General features: G+C 46.3%; 2 protein-coding genes across 2 annotated transcripts in view; one reads left to right on the top strand and one right to left on the bottom strand.

Moving 5' to 3' along the window:
- The window catches only part of LOC149450595 (uncharacterized), a 119,388-nt gene that overhangs the window by 77,091 nt on the left and 23,589 nt on the right, over window positions 1–18,708 (top strand). The window lies entirely within an intron of this gene.
- LOC149450597 (uncharacterized) lies at window positions 2,096–3,766 on the bottom strand. Its single transcript, XM_089691697.1, has one exon. The coding sequence runs from the start codon at window positions 3,764–3,766 to the stop codon at window positions 3,122–3,124; it is 645 nt and encodes a 214-aa protein (XP_089547823.1). The 3' UTR covers window positions 2,096–3,121.

Here is an 18,708-nt window from a genome sequence, read left to right as displayed (position 1 = left end):
CAGTGTATCTTTGCAGCCTCTTTGCTTAAAGCCATAGCACCCTTATTGGTCTGGATCTCCCTTTAGCTAGGATTAGCATAGGGAGCGTTGGATAGATTAGGCTAGAGGTAGGTTAGGCATCCGACGGCCACTTAGACAGATAGAGGCCCGGTTGCAGTGACAGCCCAGTTTAGGGATAGGGACTAAGAGTAAGGATAGATAGGGCATTTTATCCTTTTAGGTGATGCATCGCTGATCTTCAGACAAGCAGTGCAATCATCCGCATGTTACTTGGACGCCATCACAGCATCTGAAGTGGAAGCGTGCATCTTATTGACTCTCACCTCTCCAGGGGCCCCTGCAACCGGACTGCCTATAACCCATGGTTGGAGGTATTCTGTATACTACATGCACATATACCCGGGTATAATTGCAACCTCCCAATTTATGGTAAATTGTAATTCCTGAATGTTATTCTTATGCATCCTGTTTTATGTGGCTGCTTTATATAAACTTTGCATTAATCTCATACAGGTGTGGTGACATGTTTTCATGTTAGAAATATAAGCTGGGTGCATTAATACTGCTATGTATAGTTACTGTAAGTTGTCTACCTGTTACATTCCTAGAAAGGGGTGAGTCTCCTCAATTGCAGGATCCCTATTCTAGGTGGAGGCACTGCCATTTGTATTATCACAACCCCCTCTTCCATATAGCGAAGGCTCAGGATTGCCTACTCATATACAGGTTAGCGCCATAGCTTGTTTGGTGTGGGCCATTTCGCATAACCCCCCCAAAACAGGGCTACAGACACAAATCAGAAATAAAGGACAGAGTGTTAGAAGGAATGTAGGGCTTCCCTTTGTGACCTGGTATAGTTCCCTGAGATTTGGTGAGATTATCCAAGAGAAATGGAAGAATCCTTATTATGAGTGTGTCATGAATGGGGGTGCCAAAGATTTGGGTAAGAGGGAGGCCAGCTGACACCCAAGGTGTTGTCCTCCATTATGTGTCCTTGGCAATCAGTAGATTGTTGCTAGAACCCCCCCATGTTCCCCGGTCAAAACACAGGTAACAGCAGTACAATAGCATGCACACTCTAATAGCCCATGGCTACCACCAGGTGTCAAGGACACAAGCCTAGCTACCCCAGGCACGGACCTTGTTTGGTGTAGTAGGAAATGAAGGCAGAACTTGATTTTGGTAGGATAACCCTGCTGTGATATAGTATTCACAGCCTGCAGTACCTCTCTATACACAGGGCTGTATATGACATGTTCCTGACCACTGCACTCTATACACAGGGCTGTATATGACATACTCCTGACCACTACACTCTATACACAGGGCTGTATATGACATACTCCTGACCACTGCACTCTATACACAGGGCTGTATATGATATACTCCTGACCACTGCACTCTGTACACAGGGCTGTATATGACATACTCCTGACCACTGCACTCTATACACAGGGCTGTATATGACATACTCCTGACCACTGCACTCTATACACAGGGCTGTATATGACATACTCCTGACCACTGCACTCTATACACAGGGCTGTATATGACATACTCCTGACCACTACATTCTGTACTCTGGGATGGAAATCACATACTCCTGACCACTACACTCTGTACTCTGGGATGGAAATCACATACTCCTGACCACTACACTCTGTACTCTGGGATGGGAATCACATACTCCTGACCACTACACTCTGTACTCTGGGATGGTAATCACATACTCCTGACCACTACACTCTGTACTCTGGGATGTAAATCACATACTCCTGACCACTACACTCTGTACTATGGGAGGTAAATCACATACTCCTGACCACTGCACTCTGTACTCTGGGATGGAAATCACATACTCCTGACCACTGCACTCTGTACTCTGGGAGGTAAATCACATACTCCTGACCACTGCACGTTGTTTGCAGGGCTGTATGAAGTAGTCTCCTGACCCCTGCACTCTGGGCCATTATTCATGGTGAACCAGAAACTGGATGACCTGTAAAGGCTTGTAAAGTGTCTCCTGTGAGAAATGTTTGGGCCCCAAAGATCCCCATCATGGCCCCGACACACACAATTCTTTTCACTCAATCAATTCTTTATTATAGTTTTACTTCTAACAAGATAGTAATCATAGAATCAGGAAATAACAAAGGAAGGAATCTGATTGGTCAGGAAGATCCCTTGTCTGGAATGTGGGGGCGGAGTCATTATTATTAGTGTACAATACAATACACAACGTGTTCCATTATTATAACAAAGTATTGTAGAAAAGATCCCAACATGTGACATGGCTGAATGAATGCTGGTCATATTAGTTCATCTATTCTCTAAGTGGGGCGGTATCTATTGGGCCAATCCCTTTTACAAACCACACATAATATCGCCCTTCAAAGTGAAAACAGAAACGATTTGCACAAAATCAAAGAGTAGAAATATTTTCCGGTGGATCCCCTCTACCCAGACCCCATATGTAGACATAGAACAACAAGCTGTGTTCCCTCTCGTGCCGCACTCCTCCAACCACCCAAACCCACACAGAAGCCAAGGGAAATAATGAGAGGAAAGTTCCCGCCTAGTTTGGGGCGGAGTTCTCCTTCCCTCCTGTTGGGGGATGGGAGAAGGATGGACTGAAGACAGAGAGACGCTTCGGGGTCACCACTGTTCTGTAGAGCCTTGAAATGAAGGACATCAACTTCAGAAGTTCTTGTTGTCTGTGTAAAGTTCCCCGATAACGAGATCTGGGCTCTCCCGGCTTCTAGCTCTGTAACCCGCTATATCATTATCAGGAAACGCAACTCCGACACCCAAGAAGGGCTGAAGTTGTGTCCTTCATTTCCAGGATCTACTGACCACTCTGCACCCCGACATTTACTGCACTTCATCCATGTCTTTGGGGGCCTCTCATCTCCTTATCAATTGTTTCTGCCATGATGAAGATCAGCCATGGAGTATATCTGAGGTGTATATCAGGGTGTGCTTCTTCCCCACATGAGATCTGGGATGTCCAGCAACATTCATCTAGAAGACATTTCCCGCACTCAAGGCACTAATACACCTCCAGGGTTGTGTGGGACCCCTGATGTACAGGAAGACAGGACTTCAGAGAGGAACAATTCCCTCACTCAGGACAGGAAAGTGACTTCTGCCCCGTGTGAGATCTCTGATGTTTGTGAAGATTAAACTTCCTTGTAAAACATTTCCCACACTCAGGACAGGAATACGGCTTCTCCTCCATGTGAGATCTTTTATGCACATTAAAATGGGATTTAGAACTGAAACATTTCCCGCACTCAGGACAGGAATATGGCTTCTCCCCCGTGTGAGATCTCTGATGTGTGTAAAGATTGGACTTCTCTGAAAAACATTTCCCGCACTCAGGACAGGAATACGGCTTCTCCTCCATGTGAGATCTTTTATGCACATTAAAATAGGATTTAGAACCAAAACATTTCCCGCACTCAGGACAGGAATATGGCTTCTCCCCCGTGTGAGATCTTTTATGAACATTAAGTTGGTATGTAGAATGGAAACCCTTCCCGCACTCAGTACAGGAGAATCTCTTCCCTGTTGGAAGGCCGGCCCGGTCCCGCACAGTCTGAGGTTCCTCAGGATACGAGGAATCTGATGGTCCATCTACACTGGGTGGTGCCGGATGGACATTGGAGGGAGCCGGGTTTTCTCCTGGACTATACTGTGTGATGTCCTCATCTTCTACTTTCCAGTCTGGAGACAAAGTGAGACAATCCTCGGAGGTTTTCCTCATCTCCCGGCCATGGACTAAAATACAAAGACAAAGAGGATTACTAGACAGGAGCTGATTGGTTCCCCCAAACCAGGACTCCGCCCACATCAGGCAGCTTGGTCTCTGAGGAGCTTACAATTCCACCCTCAAGGGAACTAGGAAATGGCTCCTCTGATCTCCTACCAGGTCATTTCTTTATTCATGGACCTTAGTCAGAGAGTGAGGAAACAACCAGAACTGTCTTTTATAGGAGGGACAGTGATGAGGGGATTATAGGACGAGGGTCCCCACCCCCTCTATCACTCATCGCCATCTTCCCAACACAAGAAGTACTGCACTTCCTTATTTAGTCCATGATTTAGTCATGAAGAACAGCGGGGCTGAGCCCCACCAGAGGTCAGAGAGTGAGGATGGGGGGAGAACAACCAAGATGAAGACTGGACTGATCCTGAAGACCACCATCATTGGGGTATTGACTCCTCCCTCATTATCACTTTCTGTTTAAGGGTCCAAAGTTGGAGGATGTTATCACATTATTATCACCATGTAAAAGTCTGTGCTCCAATCACATCATCCGATATAAAATGTCCAGCTGGGAGGAAATGGGGGGAACAAAAGAGAATCCATATTATGTGTATATATAGCAGTGGGGGGAGGGGGAGAGCAGAAGTCAGGACTATGTAATGTACAACATAGAGTATATAGTGCAGGGGTCAGGAGTATGTAATGTACAACATAGAGTATATAGTGCAGGGGTCAGGAGGATGTAATGTACAACATGGAGTATATAGTGCAGGGGTCAGGAGTATGTAATGTACAACATGGAGTATATAGTGCAGGGGTCAGGAGGATGTAATATACAACATAGAGTATATAGTGCAGGGGTCAGGAGTATGTAATGTACAACACAGAGTATATAGTGCAGGGGTCAGGAGTATGTAATGTACAACACAGAGTATATAGTGCAGGGGCCAGGAGTATGTAATGTACAACATAGAGTATATAGTGCAGGGGCCAGGAGTATGTAACGTACAACATAGAGTGTATAGTGCAGGGGTCAGGAGTATGTAATGTACAAGAGTATATAGTGCAGGGGTCAGGAGTATGTAATGTACAATAGAGTATATAGTGCAGGGGTCAGGAGTATGTAATGTACAACACAGAGTATATAGTGCAGGGGTCAGGAGTATGTAATGTACAACACAGAGTATATAGTGCAGGGGTCAGGAGTATGTAATGTACAACACAGAGTATATAGTGCAGGGGTCAGGAGGATGTAATGTACAACATAGAGTATATAGTGCAGGGGTCAGGAGGATGTAATATACAACATAGAGTATATAGTGCAGGGGTCAGGAGTATGTAATGTACAACATAGAGTATATAGTGCAGGGGTCAGGAGTATGTAATGTACAACACAGAGTATATAGTGCAGGGGTCAGGAGTATGTAATGTACAACATAGAGTATATAGTGCAGGGGCCAGGAGTATGTAATGTACAACATAGAGTGTATAGTGCAGGGGTCAGGAGTATGTAATGTACAACAGAGTATATAGTGCAGGGGTCAGGAGTATGTAATGTACAACAGAGTATATAGTGCAGGGGTCAGGAGTATGTAATGTACAACACAGAGTATATAGTGCAGGGGTCAGGAGGATGTAATGTACAACACAGAGTATATAGTGCAGGGGTCAGGAGGATGTAATGTACAACACAGAGTATATAGTGCAGGGGCCAGGAGTATGTAATGTACAACATAGAGTGTATAGTGCAGGGGTCAGGAGTATGTAATGTACAACAGAGTATATAGTGCAGGGGTCAGGAGTATGTAATGTACAACAGAGTATATAGTGCAGGGGTCAGGAGTATGTAATGTACAACACAGAGTATATAGTGCAGGGGTCAGGAGTATGTAATGTACAACACAGAGTATATAGTGCAGGAGTCAGGAGGATGTAATGTACAACATAGAGTATATAGTGCAGGGGTCAGGAGTATGTAATGTACAACATAGAGTATATAGTGCAGGGGTCAGGAGTATGTAATGTACAACATACAGTATATAGTGCAGGGGTCAGGAGTATGTAATGTACAACATGGAGTATATAGTGCAGGGGTCAGGAGTATGTAATGTACAATATAAATTATACAGTGTAAGAGTCAGGACTCATAATATTGGTATTCAGTAATCAGTAGAACATTAAATGTTTACTGTAGACAAGTTGCAGAGATCCCACACCGCTGCCTCCCATCTCCTGAGACTGCACTCAGTGACTTGGGTCTGAGACACTACAGACATATCCCTCCACCCGGCACAGCCAGCAGACCACAGAGCAAGGAACCCTGGGAGAAATATTCTGTCAGAGATCTTACTAGACCCGGGCATGGGGAAGGAGACTCAAAGCACACACCCTAGGTGTCTAGGTCTAGTAACACTTATGGTGATGAGCGAATCGAACCAGGCGAACCGGAATTCGATACGAATTTCAGGAAAAATTCGCGAATCGAATTTTTCCCGATCAGCCGGCAAAAGTGTCCCTGCAGAGAGCTCCGCTATTTCTGACATTTCTCTGACAGTTCCTTCACATGTACAGCGGTTGAAACATTGTATCTATTAGTTTCCATTTAGGATACAGATGTTTCAACCGCTGTACATGTGAAGGAGCTGTCAGAGAACTGTTAGAAATAGAGGAACTCTGCACATACACTTTTTGCCGGTTTGGAATTCTTATTTTCATCCTACTTCTTCTTCTTCTTCATCCTCATCCTCAGAAGAAGAAGAAGAGGATGAGGATGAAGAAGAGAAGAAGAAGAAGTAGGATGAAAATAAGAATAATTCCAAGCCGGCAAAAAGTGTATCTGCAGAATAGAGGAGCGCTGCAGATACACTTTTTGCCGACTTGGAATTAATCTTATTTTCATCCTACTTCTTCTTCTTCCTCTTCATCCTCATCCTCCTCATCCTCATCCTCAGAAGAAGAAGAAGAAGAAGTAGGATGAAAATAAAAATAATTCCAAGCCGGCAAAAAGTGTATCTGCAGAGCTCCTCTAAGTGTATCTGCAGAATGTCATTTATGGAAACAAATAGATACAATGTTTCAACAGCTGTATGGAGTGAATGTCACAGAACTGTCAGAAATAGACAGAAACTGTCACAGAACTGTCCTTCTTCTCATCCTTCTCCTTCTTCTCATCCTTCTTCTCATCCTTCTCCTTCTTCTCATCCTTCTCCTTCTTCTCATCCTTCTTCTCATCCTTCTTCTCATCCTTCTCCTTCTCCTCATCCTTCTCCTCTTCTCATCCTTCTCCTTCTCATCCTTCTCCTTCTCCATCTTCTCATCCTTCTCCTTCTTCTCATCCTTCTTCTGCTTCTCCTTCTCCTTCTTCTCATCCTTCTCCTTCTTCTCATCCTTCTCCTTCTTCTCATCCTTCTCCTTCTTCTCATCCTTCTCCTTCTTCTCATCCTTCTCCTTCTTCTCATCCTTCTCCTTCTTCTCATCCTTCTTCTCATCCTTCTTCTCATCCTTCTCCTTCTTCTCATCCTTCTCCTTCTTCTCATCCTTCTCCTTCTTCTCATCCTTCTCCTTCTTCTCATCCTTCTCCTTCTCCTTCTTCTCATCCTTCTCCTTCTTCTCATCCTTCTCCTTCTTCTCATCCTTCTCCTTCTTCTCATCCTTCTCCTTCTTCTCATCCTTCTCCTTCTTCTCATCCTTCTCCTTCTCCATCTTCTCATCCTTCTCCTTCTTCTCATCCTTCTCCTTCTTCTCATCCTTCTCCTTCTCCATCTTCTCATCCTTCTCCTTCTCCTTCCTCATCTCCAAGGGCATTTAAATTAAAGGTACAGTGTTCTGCACTAATTTAAAGGCTCTCTGAAGCCTAGAAACCCTTTTTATAAGTTATCTTCGTAGCGAATAAATTCGCATCAAATCAAATTTCTTCCTGAAATTCGCCGAATCAGCCGAATCAAATTTTTGAATACTTCGCTCATCTCTAGTGAAAATGAACATTTTGCTGCCAGCTGAACCCCAGAACCTCCATAAATCCAGTCTAGAGACATAAATTGTGTCTGCAGCACAGAGAAGGAAGATTATCCGAGAGAAATCCAGGAATACAGGACGGGGAACACAGCTCAGGAAAGTGACCAGGGGATTACAGGCTGATATCACCCAGTCCCCGCCCTACTCTGGACCAATCAGTGAGCAGTATGGGTGGAGGAATGGATTTAGTGTTCATGACCCACCTGTGCTGATCTCTGTAGGAGTGTCCTCCTCTATAAATGTCCCCGTTATTCCATCCTCCTCCATAGACTGCTGATCATCCCTCACATACGCCTCTTCTTCTTCTGCTTTCACCTCAAATTCTATATCGATTGGATCTCCACTCTAAATCAAGGAAATGAGAGAGAATATCATCTGTAAAATGTAAGGCCACATAAAAAATCCACACATCATCATCACATGTCCATGTTCTAGATTCTCCCTCCCACCGACCTTGTAATAGTGAGGGATGGTGTGACCTTCCTGTGTGGAATCCCAGGAATACAGAGGACGGGGACATCTCTGGTGGGTTCCTGGTATTAGGTGGCTCCATCATATCCTTGTGTCCTTCTGAAAACTCCTCCATCACTCCATACTCCTCATCCTCCTCTTTATACTCTTCTTTAACATCAATATTATCATCCCCGAGGATTCCACTCTGAAAGATATAATAAAACATTCATTGTAACAAACATGCTGTGTATAAATCACAACTACCAATAATTGTCATCATCTACCTGATGATGGTGAGGGATGGTGTGACCTTCCTGTGTGGAATCCCGGGAATACAGAGGACGGGGACATCTCTCTGGTGGGTTCCCATGACTGGATCCATCTGTAGGAAACACACACACTGACTGAATCCATTGTTTCTATGTGTTTATCAGATGATGGGGGATCTAGGTGGATCCTCCGTACTGCTCTCTCCTTTACAATAAAGTCTCCTCTTACCCGGTGATGTGAGGGGCGGCTGATTGTCCATCATGACGTCCTTGTAGAGATCCTTGTGTCCTTCTAAATACTCCCACTCCTCCATGGAGAAATAGACAGTGACACCCTGACACCTTATAGGAACCTGACACACACAATGATACAGTCACCATCCAGACACATCCCTTGTCTGTTACTGGAGAATGTCCCAGAATTCCCGGCACCGCTCACCTCTCCTGTCAGCAGCTCCATCATCTTCTTGGTGACTTCTAGAATCATCTCCATGTTGTGTCTCTCAGGGTTTAGGGAGTCACATGGAGGCACTGTGATGGTCATATGATCACCTGACTTCAGAAGAGGAAATCTCTGTATTGAGGAACCAATAGGAATATCATGTTGGAATCCCAGAATCCTCCTCACCTCTCCGGTCAGGTCTGTGTTTTATTAATAGAGATAAGAGTGATGTCATGTGACCTCCCAGAATCCTCCTCACCTCTCCGGTCAGGTCTGTGTTTTATTAATAGAGATGAGAGTGATGTCATGTGACCTCCCAGAATCCTCCTCACCTCTCCAGTCAGGTCTGTTTTATTAATAGAGATAAGAGCGATGTCATGTGACCTCCCAGAATCCTCCTCACCTCTCCGGTCAGGTCTGCGTTTTATTAATAGAGATGAGAGTGATGTCATGTGACCTCCCAGAATCCTCCTCACCTCTCCAGTCAGGTCTGTTTTATTAATAGAGATGAGAGTGATGTCATGTGACCTCCCAGAATCCTCCTCACCTCTCCGGTCAGGTCTGTGTTTTATTAATAGAGATGAGTGATGTCATGTGACCTCCCAGAATCCTCCTCACCTCTCCGGTCAGGTCTGTGTATTATTAATAGAGATAAGAGTGATGTCATGTGACCTCCCAGAATCCTCCTCACCTCTCCAGTCAGGTCTGTTTTATTAATAGAGATAAGAGCGATGTCATGTGACCTCCCAGAATCCTCCTCACCTCTCCGGTCAGCAGGTAGATGATCTCCAGGGTGAGGTTTAGTATCTTCTCAGTCATGTGACTCCGGTCCTCCTCCATCCTCATTGGTGCCATCATGTGATCTATACAGGTCTCCTTGTAGACGGATAACTTTGGGAAATGAAAGTAAGAATGATTTGGATGGTATTGGTCACACAATAATAGGATGTGGATGTGAGGGGGGAATAGGAGGGTTGCTGGACATTGAAGAACTACTCTCCCCATGGGAAGACATTTTGTTTGGACTGTTTAGTGTTTACTACAATTTTGAGGTCCGGGGTCCCCTTTACTCTGTTGGGTTTGTTTGGTCCCTGAACTGGTTTTGATGAGTTTTAGATCTGCAGACAAGGAATGATTATTATTATTATTATACAGTATTTATAAAGCGCCAATGGTTCGCTCAGCACTGTACATTACAGAGGGGGACAGAACATGTGACAGAACAATACCAATACAATGCAAAACATGAGGGGATTGAGGGCCCTGCTCTTTCGAGCTTACAATCTAGGAGGGAGGGGATGGTGGCACAGGAGGAGATAGCTGTGGGGGATGGAGTGGTAGGAAGAGTGGAGGAGGTCAGCAGGTTAGGAGGGGGTGGGGAAGGCTTCCCTGAAGAGATGTGTTTTCAGGGTGCGCCTAAAGGAGAGGAGAGTAGGTGATAATCTGATGGGTTGGGGAAGGGAGTTCCAGAGGATGGGTGACACCCTGGAAAAGTCCTGGAGGCGGGCATGGGAGGAGGAGACCAGGGAACTAGAGAGAAGGAGGTCTTGTGAGGAGCGGAGTGTGCGTGTTGGGCAGTACTTGGATATTAGGTCAGTGATGTAGTTCGGGGCAGTATGGTGGACAGCTTTGTACGTCAGTGTTAGGATTTTGAATTTGATCCATTGCGCAATCGGAAGCCAGTGGAGGGATTGGCAGAGGGGGGTGGAGGACACTGAATGGAGGCCAGTGGAGGGATTGGCAGAGGGGGGTGGCGGAAACGGAGCAGTTGGAAAGGTAAATGAGTCTGGCAGCCGTATTCAGGATGGACTGAAGCGGGGATAGCCTGTGGTGAGGCAGGCCAGTGAGGAGGGAGTTGCAGTAGTCGAGTCGTGATATGATGAGGGAGTGGATGAACTGTTTAGTGGTTTCTGGGGTTAGGAACGTGCAGATTTTGGCGATGTTGCGGAGGTGGAGTCTGCACGAGTTTGTTAAAGATTGGACTTGGGGCTGGAAGGATAGGTTGGAGTCCAGAATGACACCAAGTACTCTGGCCTACGTGGCGGGTTTGATATTGGCGTTGTTGGATGTGATGGAGAAGTCAATGGGGGGTGGGGTTCGGGCTGGGGGGAAGACCAGAAGCTCGGTTTTGGAGAGATTCAGTTTAAGGAAGTGGAGCGACATCCAGTCTGATATGTCGCTCAGTAGGTGTGTGATTCGGGCTGAGACCAAGGGGGTGAGGTGGGGGGTTGAGAGATAGATTTGTGTGTCGTCGGCATAGAGGTGGTAGTTGAAGCCGTGAGAGTGTATGAGTTGGCCAAGGGAGGAGGTGTAGATGGAGAAGAGAAGGGGCCCAAGGACAGAGCCTTGAGGGACCCCAACAGAGAGGGGGAGTGAGGGGGAGGTGGTAGCATTATAGGTAACGCTGAAAGAGCGTTGTGACAGGTAGGATGAGAGCCAGGAGAGAGCAGAATCTCTGAGGCCGAGGGAGTGTAGTATTTTGAGGAGGAGGGGGTGGTCAACTGTGTCGAAGGCCGCAGAGAGGTCAAGGAGTAGGAGCACTGAATAGTGGCCATTAGCTTTGGTGGTTAGCAGGTCGTTGGAGAGTGTGAGTAAGGCGGTTTCGGTGGAGTGTAGGGGATGGAAGCCGGACTGTAGGGGATCGAGGAGGTTGTTGTCGTTGAGGTGAGAGCATAGGCGGGTGTAGACGAGGCGCTCGAGGAGTTTAGATGTAAATGGGAGCAGGGAGATGGGTCTGAGGTTGTTCGGGTCATTGGGGTCCAGGGAGGGCTTTTTAAGTATAGGGGTGATGTGTGCATGCTTCAGTGGGGAGAGGAAAGTGCCGGAGGAGAGGGAGAGATTAAAGATGTGGGTGAGGGAGAGTAGGATGGAGGAGGAGGGAGGTCGTAGGAATTGTGAGGGGATAGGGTCGAGGGGGCAGGTGGTGAGGCGGGCATCAGAGAGGATCTTGGAGACTTCCTCGATGGTAGTAAGGTCAAAGGTGTGGAGTGTTGGGGGGCTTCAGTATGAGGAATGTAGGGTGGGGTGGAAGTGGAGGTCAGAGCAGTGGTGGGGCTGTGGGAGAGGGGTGATGAGGGGGTAGCTGAGTGAGGGGGAACGGGGTTAGAGGGAGTTTGAGGAGTGACGAAGTCCCTGCGGGTAATGTCGAGGGGGAGGGGGGATGAGGGGGTAGCTGTGTGAGAGGGGACGGGTTGAGAGGGCGTGTGAGTTGCGGCGATGTCCTTGCGAATTGTGTCAATCTTGTTTTTGAAGTGATTGGCAATCTCAAGGGTGGTGAGTGAGGTGCTGGGTGGAGGTGGGGGTGGAGAGAGTAGAGAGTTGAAGGTGGAGAAGAGTCGGCGAGGATTGGAGGAGAGGGCCTTGATGAGGGTCAGGAAGTAGGCTTGTTTGGCAGCATGGAGGGAGGAGGTGTAGGTGTGGAAGGCAGATTTGTAGCGGGTAAAGGCTTGTTGGGATTTTGTTTTGCGCCATAGTCGCTCCAGGGCACGACTGTGTCGTTTGAGGGTTTTGGTGTGATCAGTCTGCCAGGGCTGGAGCGGTCGGGGTCTGATGTTGCGTGTGGTTAAAGGCGCTAGTGAGTCAAGGGCTGTTGAGAGCGCGTTGTTATAGGCGGTCATAGCCAAGTCGGGGCAGGACAGGGGGAGGATGCTGTCATGGAGTTGATCAGCTGCGGAGTGGAGGGGGGCAGGGTTAAGGTTGCGGAGGTTACGGCTGGTAGTAGTGTGACATTTGGAGGGGTAGGTGTTGGAGGACGAGGAGACAGAGAAGGTAATCAGGTTGTGGTCAGAGAGAGGGAAGGGGGTGTTAGTGAGGTTGTGGGGAGCGCAGCGGTTGGAGAAGACAAGGTCCAGGATATTTCCGTCGGAGTGGGTGGTGGATTGTATGCACTGTGCAAGTGCAAAGGAGGAGGTTAAGTGGAGGAGACGGGCTGTGTCCGGGTTGTCAAGGTTGACAGGGATGTTGAAATCCCCAAGAATGATGGTGGGTAGCTCAGAGGAGAGGAAGAAGGGTAGCCAGGAGGAAAAGTCATCCAGGAAGCGGGGTATGGATCCAGGAGGCCGGTATATCACAGCAATCTTCAGGGGGGTTGGGGAGAATAGTCGGACGCAGTGGGCCTTGAAGGAGGAGAAGGATAGGGAGGGGGGGTTTGGGAGGACTCAGAAGGTGCTCTGCGGTGACAGGAGCAGACCAACCCCACCACCTTTACGACCGTTGGGCCTGGGTGAGTGGGTCCAGGTGAGACCTCCATAGGAGAGTGCAGCAGGGGAGGTAGAGTCAGTGGACTGGATCCAGGTTTCCGTGATCGCTGGGAGGTTGAGGGAGCGGGAAACAAAGAGGTCGTGGATGGCGGTAAGCTTGTTGCACACCGATCGGGCGTTCAGGAGTGCGCATGAAAATGGGGGGGAGATTTTAGGGAGCAGGGGGACAGATACTAGGTTGCGGGGGTTGCGGTAGGACGTGGAGGCGGGAGGGTGTTGTGTGGGTGAGGGAGGTGGTGGAGGGCCAGGATTTGGGGAGATGTCCCCCGCGGCTAGGAGGAGGAGAAGGGTGAGAAAGGTGGCATGGGAGTGGGATGTGCAGGAGCGTGAGAAACTCCTAGTGGAGGTGTTCGGGTCAGTGGGAGAGCGGAGTAATAGGAGGAGGTGGTGGGTGCCAAAGAGGGGCGAAGGAAGCAGTGAGGACACAATATACAAATGTTTAGGAGGAGCAGAGGGATATAGTGAATGGATTTTGGGAATGGAGGAGAGGAAAATGAGAAAGAGGAGTGGAAGAGGCATTTTGGGGGGGTGATGAGAGCAGTAGTAGGGAGATGATAGCAATAAGGGGGGAGATGTACAAGTTTTGGGGTGGAGCAGAGGGGTAAAGAAATGAGATTTGGGAACAGAGGATAGTAATATGAAGAGGAGAAGAAGGGTGTATTATATAAAGGTACACGTAAACCGAGTGGGACTCAGGTATGTAAGAGAGGTTTCTCGGGGTGTTTGCTTGCAGTCTGTCCAGCGTGCAGTAGAGTTTCTTGCTGTTGTTGTGTCTTCCTGCTGCTTAAGTTCTCCTGCTTTAGTTCAACTGCTGTGTTTAACTGCTTCGCACTCTTTCGAAGCCGCACTCAATCTGAAGCAGCACCCCCATCAGAGACTGTGCCCCCCATCAGAGATCTCCCCCCATGAGCTGATCTAAATTTATAGGGAGATGCTCAAATGAGCATTCAACTCCACCCCAATTAGAAGCTGATAAGGATCACATGAATAGTGGGGGATGTTTCTTAGGAACCAGGCTACAGTCATATACTGGGTGCAACTGGAGGTGAGGACTGGTCAACATACACAAATATAAATACACCATTTGTTCTGAATATAACAGGAGTGAATGTGATTTTGAGTTAGGAGTGGAGGTAGGAGACATTACCCAGAATGATAAATCTGATCCTTCCTATGACTAGTTTGCTCTGAGGCAGTGCTGTGAGGTCAATGTCGGCTCATCATGCAGGGATGGTCACTTTACATTGCCTGACGCCCGGGACATGTAGTTCTGGGGGCCGGGCAAGTATTGTTTTTAATCTTTATCCCTGCTGAGGGCAAGCCACAGGGCTCTCCTTTCAGGTGCCAGCCTCTGCCACCCCGTGTGTGTGAACCTCTCCTGTACCTACTATGCTTCCCCGGCTCTGCTTGCCCATCTGTGGGCCCGGGTCAGCGGGTGTCGGAGGGTAGAGGGGCAGAGGAGAGCGGACACGTTCACTCCCTTCTTGTCCTGACCCAGAAGTGATGTTATGACAGATTTCCCAACCATCGAGGCCGGCAAAGAATGTAATGCGGTGCGATGTGCTCTACATTACATCCAATGGAGTACAGAGGAGACATTGGGGGTCTTTTAGACCCTGGATGTGTCAATAAAGAGAACCTGTCATCAAAAGTCATCTCATAGAGGACTTTGTCCCCTCAAGTAAAAATGTTTTTTTAATTGTAAACAATTAAAGTTACACCCAAGTATATAACTCCTCCCCTTAAAAAATGTTGAGGCTCCCCACCCCCACATATATGCGCACCCAAACGTAAGAGCACACGCTGGAGGGCCTACACGTGATAACATTGATTGTGATACACGTTACATATCGCCGGTCACACCAGAATGAGAGGATAATTCTAGGAGCAGACCTCCTCCGTACTCTATACTGATGACCTAGAAGGGGCTATAAATGTGTCACCTATAGATAATACCGGGGACTAAAGGTTGTCACCATTTCAGCACACACAACTTAAGGTCTGACATGTTGGATATCTATTTACTCGCTGCAACCTCGGCTTTTATATTTTTGCAAATAAATAGGTCATTTATTGCTTTTTTGATCCCTTTGGCATTTCCTAGACTTTGTGATATTTTGTGACATAAAAAATTAGACCTGCCACTATTTTCTCTAAAGTCTCTACTTTCAGAAAAACAATGTGTACAGTATTAACAAGGCACACTTGAATCGTACAATTCAGAAAGGCACCATCATATAGAAAGGGTAAAAAAGAAGAGAAAGGAAAGGAGAATAGATCCTAAGTACATGAGAAATATAAAGGAAAAGTAGACTGAATGATATATGTGTGAAGAGGACACGTCAATCAACCTTCACATGGAATGCCACTATTCATGTAGTAAATGTCTCTGAACCTTCCATGATTCCCATTTTCTATCAGACAAGTGCATCTTGTCCAGTGAGTTATAATGAATTCTCTCCATGAGCATCACAGCATCTACTCTATGTAATACAGAGGCCAATGGTACCGTGATAGATTCCCAATGTAGGGCGATAGCCCACAAAGTAGAAATACAAATAGTATGTATCAATGTCATTACATTATCAGGAACCCCCGGGATACGAGCTCCCAATAGGAAGACTGTATAGTCAGACGTACCGGAACACCCACCAGTGAAGTCACCAACTCAGATATCCTGCCCCACACCAAGGATAAAGTTGGGCAAGCCCACAACGTATGTCCCAAAGTACCGGTGAGGCCGCAGCCCCGGAAACGTAACGGGGACGTTTGTGGGTACAAAACGTGTAGCCTTGACGGGGTATAATACCATCTGGTTAATACCTTGAGGGCCGTCTCACGGACAGGAAGAGATGGAGAGCTCTTACATATGTTATCCACCATGGAATCCCAATCCTCATCCGAAAAGGTGATACCACTATCCTCCTCCCATTTTTGTCTCTATAAAGGAGGTGAGGGAGAGAGACTGACCAGGAATTGGTGATACAGATCAGAGATAAGACCTTTGCCCCTGGGATAGTCACGGCTCATACGTTCAGAAATCGGAGATGAAGGTGTAAGGCCAAAATGCGAGTTAAAAAATGTCTAATCTGCCGATAACGATGATATTCACGAAGCGGAACATCACAAAGTCCGCACATCATATCAAAGGGAATATAAGATCCTCCACTTTGACAGTCAGACAACCTAATAAAGGATCTATTGTACCACCAATGAAACGCCCGAGGAGAAGAAAATGCTGTACTAAAGTTAGAGTCACCAAAAAACGATACACCCGGGGAAACAGAAGAGACCAGATTTCATTGAAGTTTCCATCGAGACCAAAGTGTCAATGAATGGTCACAACAGAGTCAGAAAAAGTTAACGATCGAGGGAGGATTTTGGACCATAAAATACCCGGTAAATAAAATGGGCGTATAGATTGAGATTCAAATCTAACCCCCGGGATCTGGGAGTTAACAGTCGGCCATTGTGATAATTGTGCAAAACACGCTGAAAGGTAATAGAGCCAAAAATTGGGAAGACCGAGGCCCCCCGTCCGTTGTGACCAGTACAAAACCGATGAGGTAAAACGTGGACGTTTATTACACCAAATAAATTGTTAATCAGCCGCTGAAAGCGATCCAGAAACATTTTGGAGACCGAGACTGGAAGTGATGTAAATAGATAAAGTACCGTATTTTTCGCCGTATAAGACGCACTTTTTCTTCCCCAAAACTGGGGGGGAAAAGTTGGTGCGTCTTATACGACGAATAGAGAGAGAATCCGTGAGGCGCGGCCACGGCTGTAGGAAAGGCCGTGGCTTTGGCCTATCTCTGGAGCGGTCAGCCATCTTAGTACACCCAGCGGTGCGCGCTGACGTCATCACCCCCTCTGCTCGTGGATCCTACCATAGCGCGGATCTACAACAACAGGTGAGGAGCGGGGCAATGCAATGTTACTGGCTATTATTACTAATGTGGGGGCAATGTTACTGGCTATTATTACTAATGTGGGGGCAATGTTACTGGCTATTATTACTAATGTGGGGGCAATGTTACTGGCTATTATTACTATGTTGGGGGCAATGTTACTGGCTATTATTACTAATGTGGGGGCAATGTTACTGGCTATTATTACTAATGTGGGGGCAATGTTACTGGCTATTATTACTAATGTGGGGGCAATGTTACTGGCTATTATTACTAATGTGGGGGCAATGTTACTGGCTATTATTACTATGTTGGGGGCAATGTTACTGGCTATTATTACTAATGTGGGGGCAATGTTACTGGCTATTATTACTAATGTGGGGGCAATGTTACTGGCTATTATTACTAATGTGGGGGCAATGTTACTGGCTATTATTACTAATGTGGGGGCAATGTTACTGGCTATTATTACTAATGTGGGGGCAATGTTACTGGCTATTATTACTAATGTGGGGGCAATGTTACTGGCTATTATTACTATGTTGGGGGCAATGTTACTGGCTATTATTACTATGTTGGGGGCAATGTTACTGGCTATTATTACTAATGTGGGGGCAATGTTACTGGCTATTATTACTAATGTGGGGGCAATGTTACTGGCTATTATTACTAATGTGGGGGCAATGTTACTGGCTATTATTACTATGTTGGGGGCAATGTTACTGGCTATTATTACTAATGTGGGGGCAATGTTACTGGCTATTATTACTAATGTGGGGGCAATGTTACTGGCTATTATTACTAATGTGGGGGCAATGTTACTGGCTATTATTACTAATGTGGGGGCAATGTTGCACTGGAACAGTGATGGTGATGACGAGTGGGGGGCAATGGTGGACTTTACAGTGATGAGTGGGGGCAATGGTGGACATTACGTGATGAGTGGGGGCAATGGTGGACATTACGTGATGAGTGGGGGCAATGGTGGATGATAAGAATAAGTATAAATCAGCACACATATATATATAAAATCCTCAGAAATCCCTTAAAGTCATATCAATATCCTTCCCCTGAAGTACTAATAAAACATATATTCATTGACTTAAACCCAAAAACCCACAATTATATTGAAAAAATCAAGACCCAAAGAGATTACCCAGATTATTTTTTATTTTTGGGTAATCTCTTTGGGTCTTGATTTTTTCACTATAATTGTGGGTTTTTGGGTTTAAGTCAATGAATATATGTTTCAGTGGTGGATGATGTATTAAACAAAAAGACAAAACGTACCGGTATGTTTGTCTTGTTGTTTTTTTTTTACTGATCCGAAAAAGATCCGATCCGTGACTCCTGATCCGTGGAACGATCCGAACCGTGAGTTCTTTCATTTCTGGATTTGTTACATGGTTGGCATAAAATTGTTCATAAACTGCTGTTAACTTTACACAGTTGATATAAAATATTTTACTACAGTATTGGGTTCAGAATCTTTTTTTTCTAGATTTTCCTCCTTTAAAATTGGGTGCGTCTTATATGCCAGAGCGTCTTATATGGCGAAAAATACGGTAGTTTAGGCAGAATATTCATTGTG

Source organism: Staurois parvus, unplaced genomic scaffold (genome assembly GCF_062004578.1).
Source record: "Staurois parvus isolate SC_StPar_1 unplaced genomic scaffold, SC_StPar_1.0 ptg000570l, whole genome shotgun sequence".
NCBI classification, from domain to species: domain Eukaryota; kingdom Metazoa; phylum Chordata; class Amphibia; order Anura; family Ranidae; genus Staurois; species Staurois parvus.
This window is presented reverse-complemented; position numbering and strand designations above follow the sequence as displayed.

Coding starts and splice junctions, on each gene's coding strand:
- LOC149450597 (XM_089691697.1), bottom strand. CDS start 3,766: ATGAGGAAAACCTCCGAGGATTGTCTCACTTTGTCTCCAGACTGGAAA.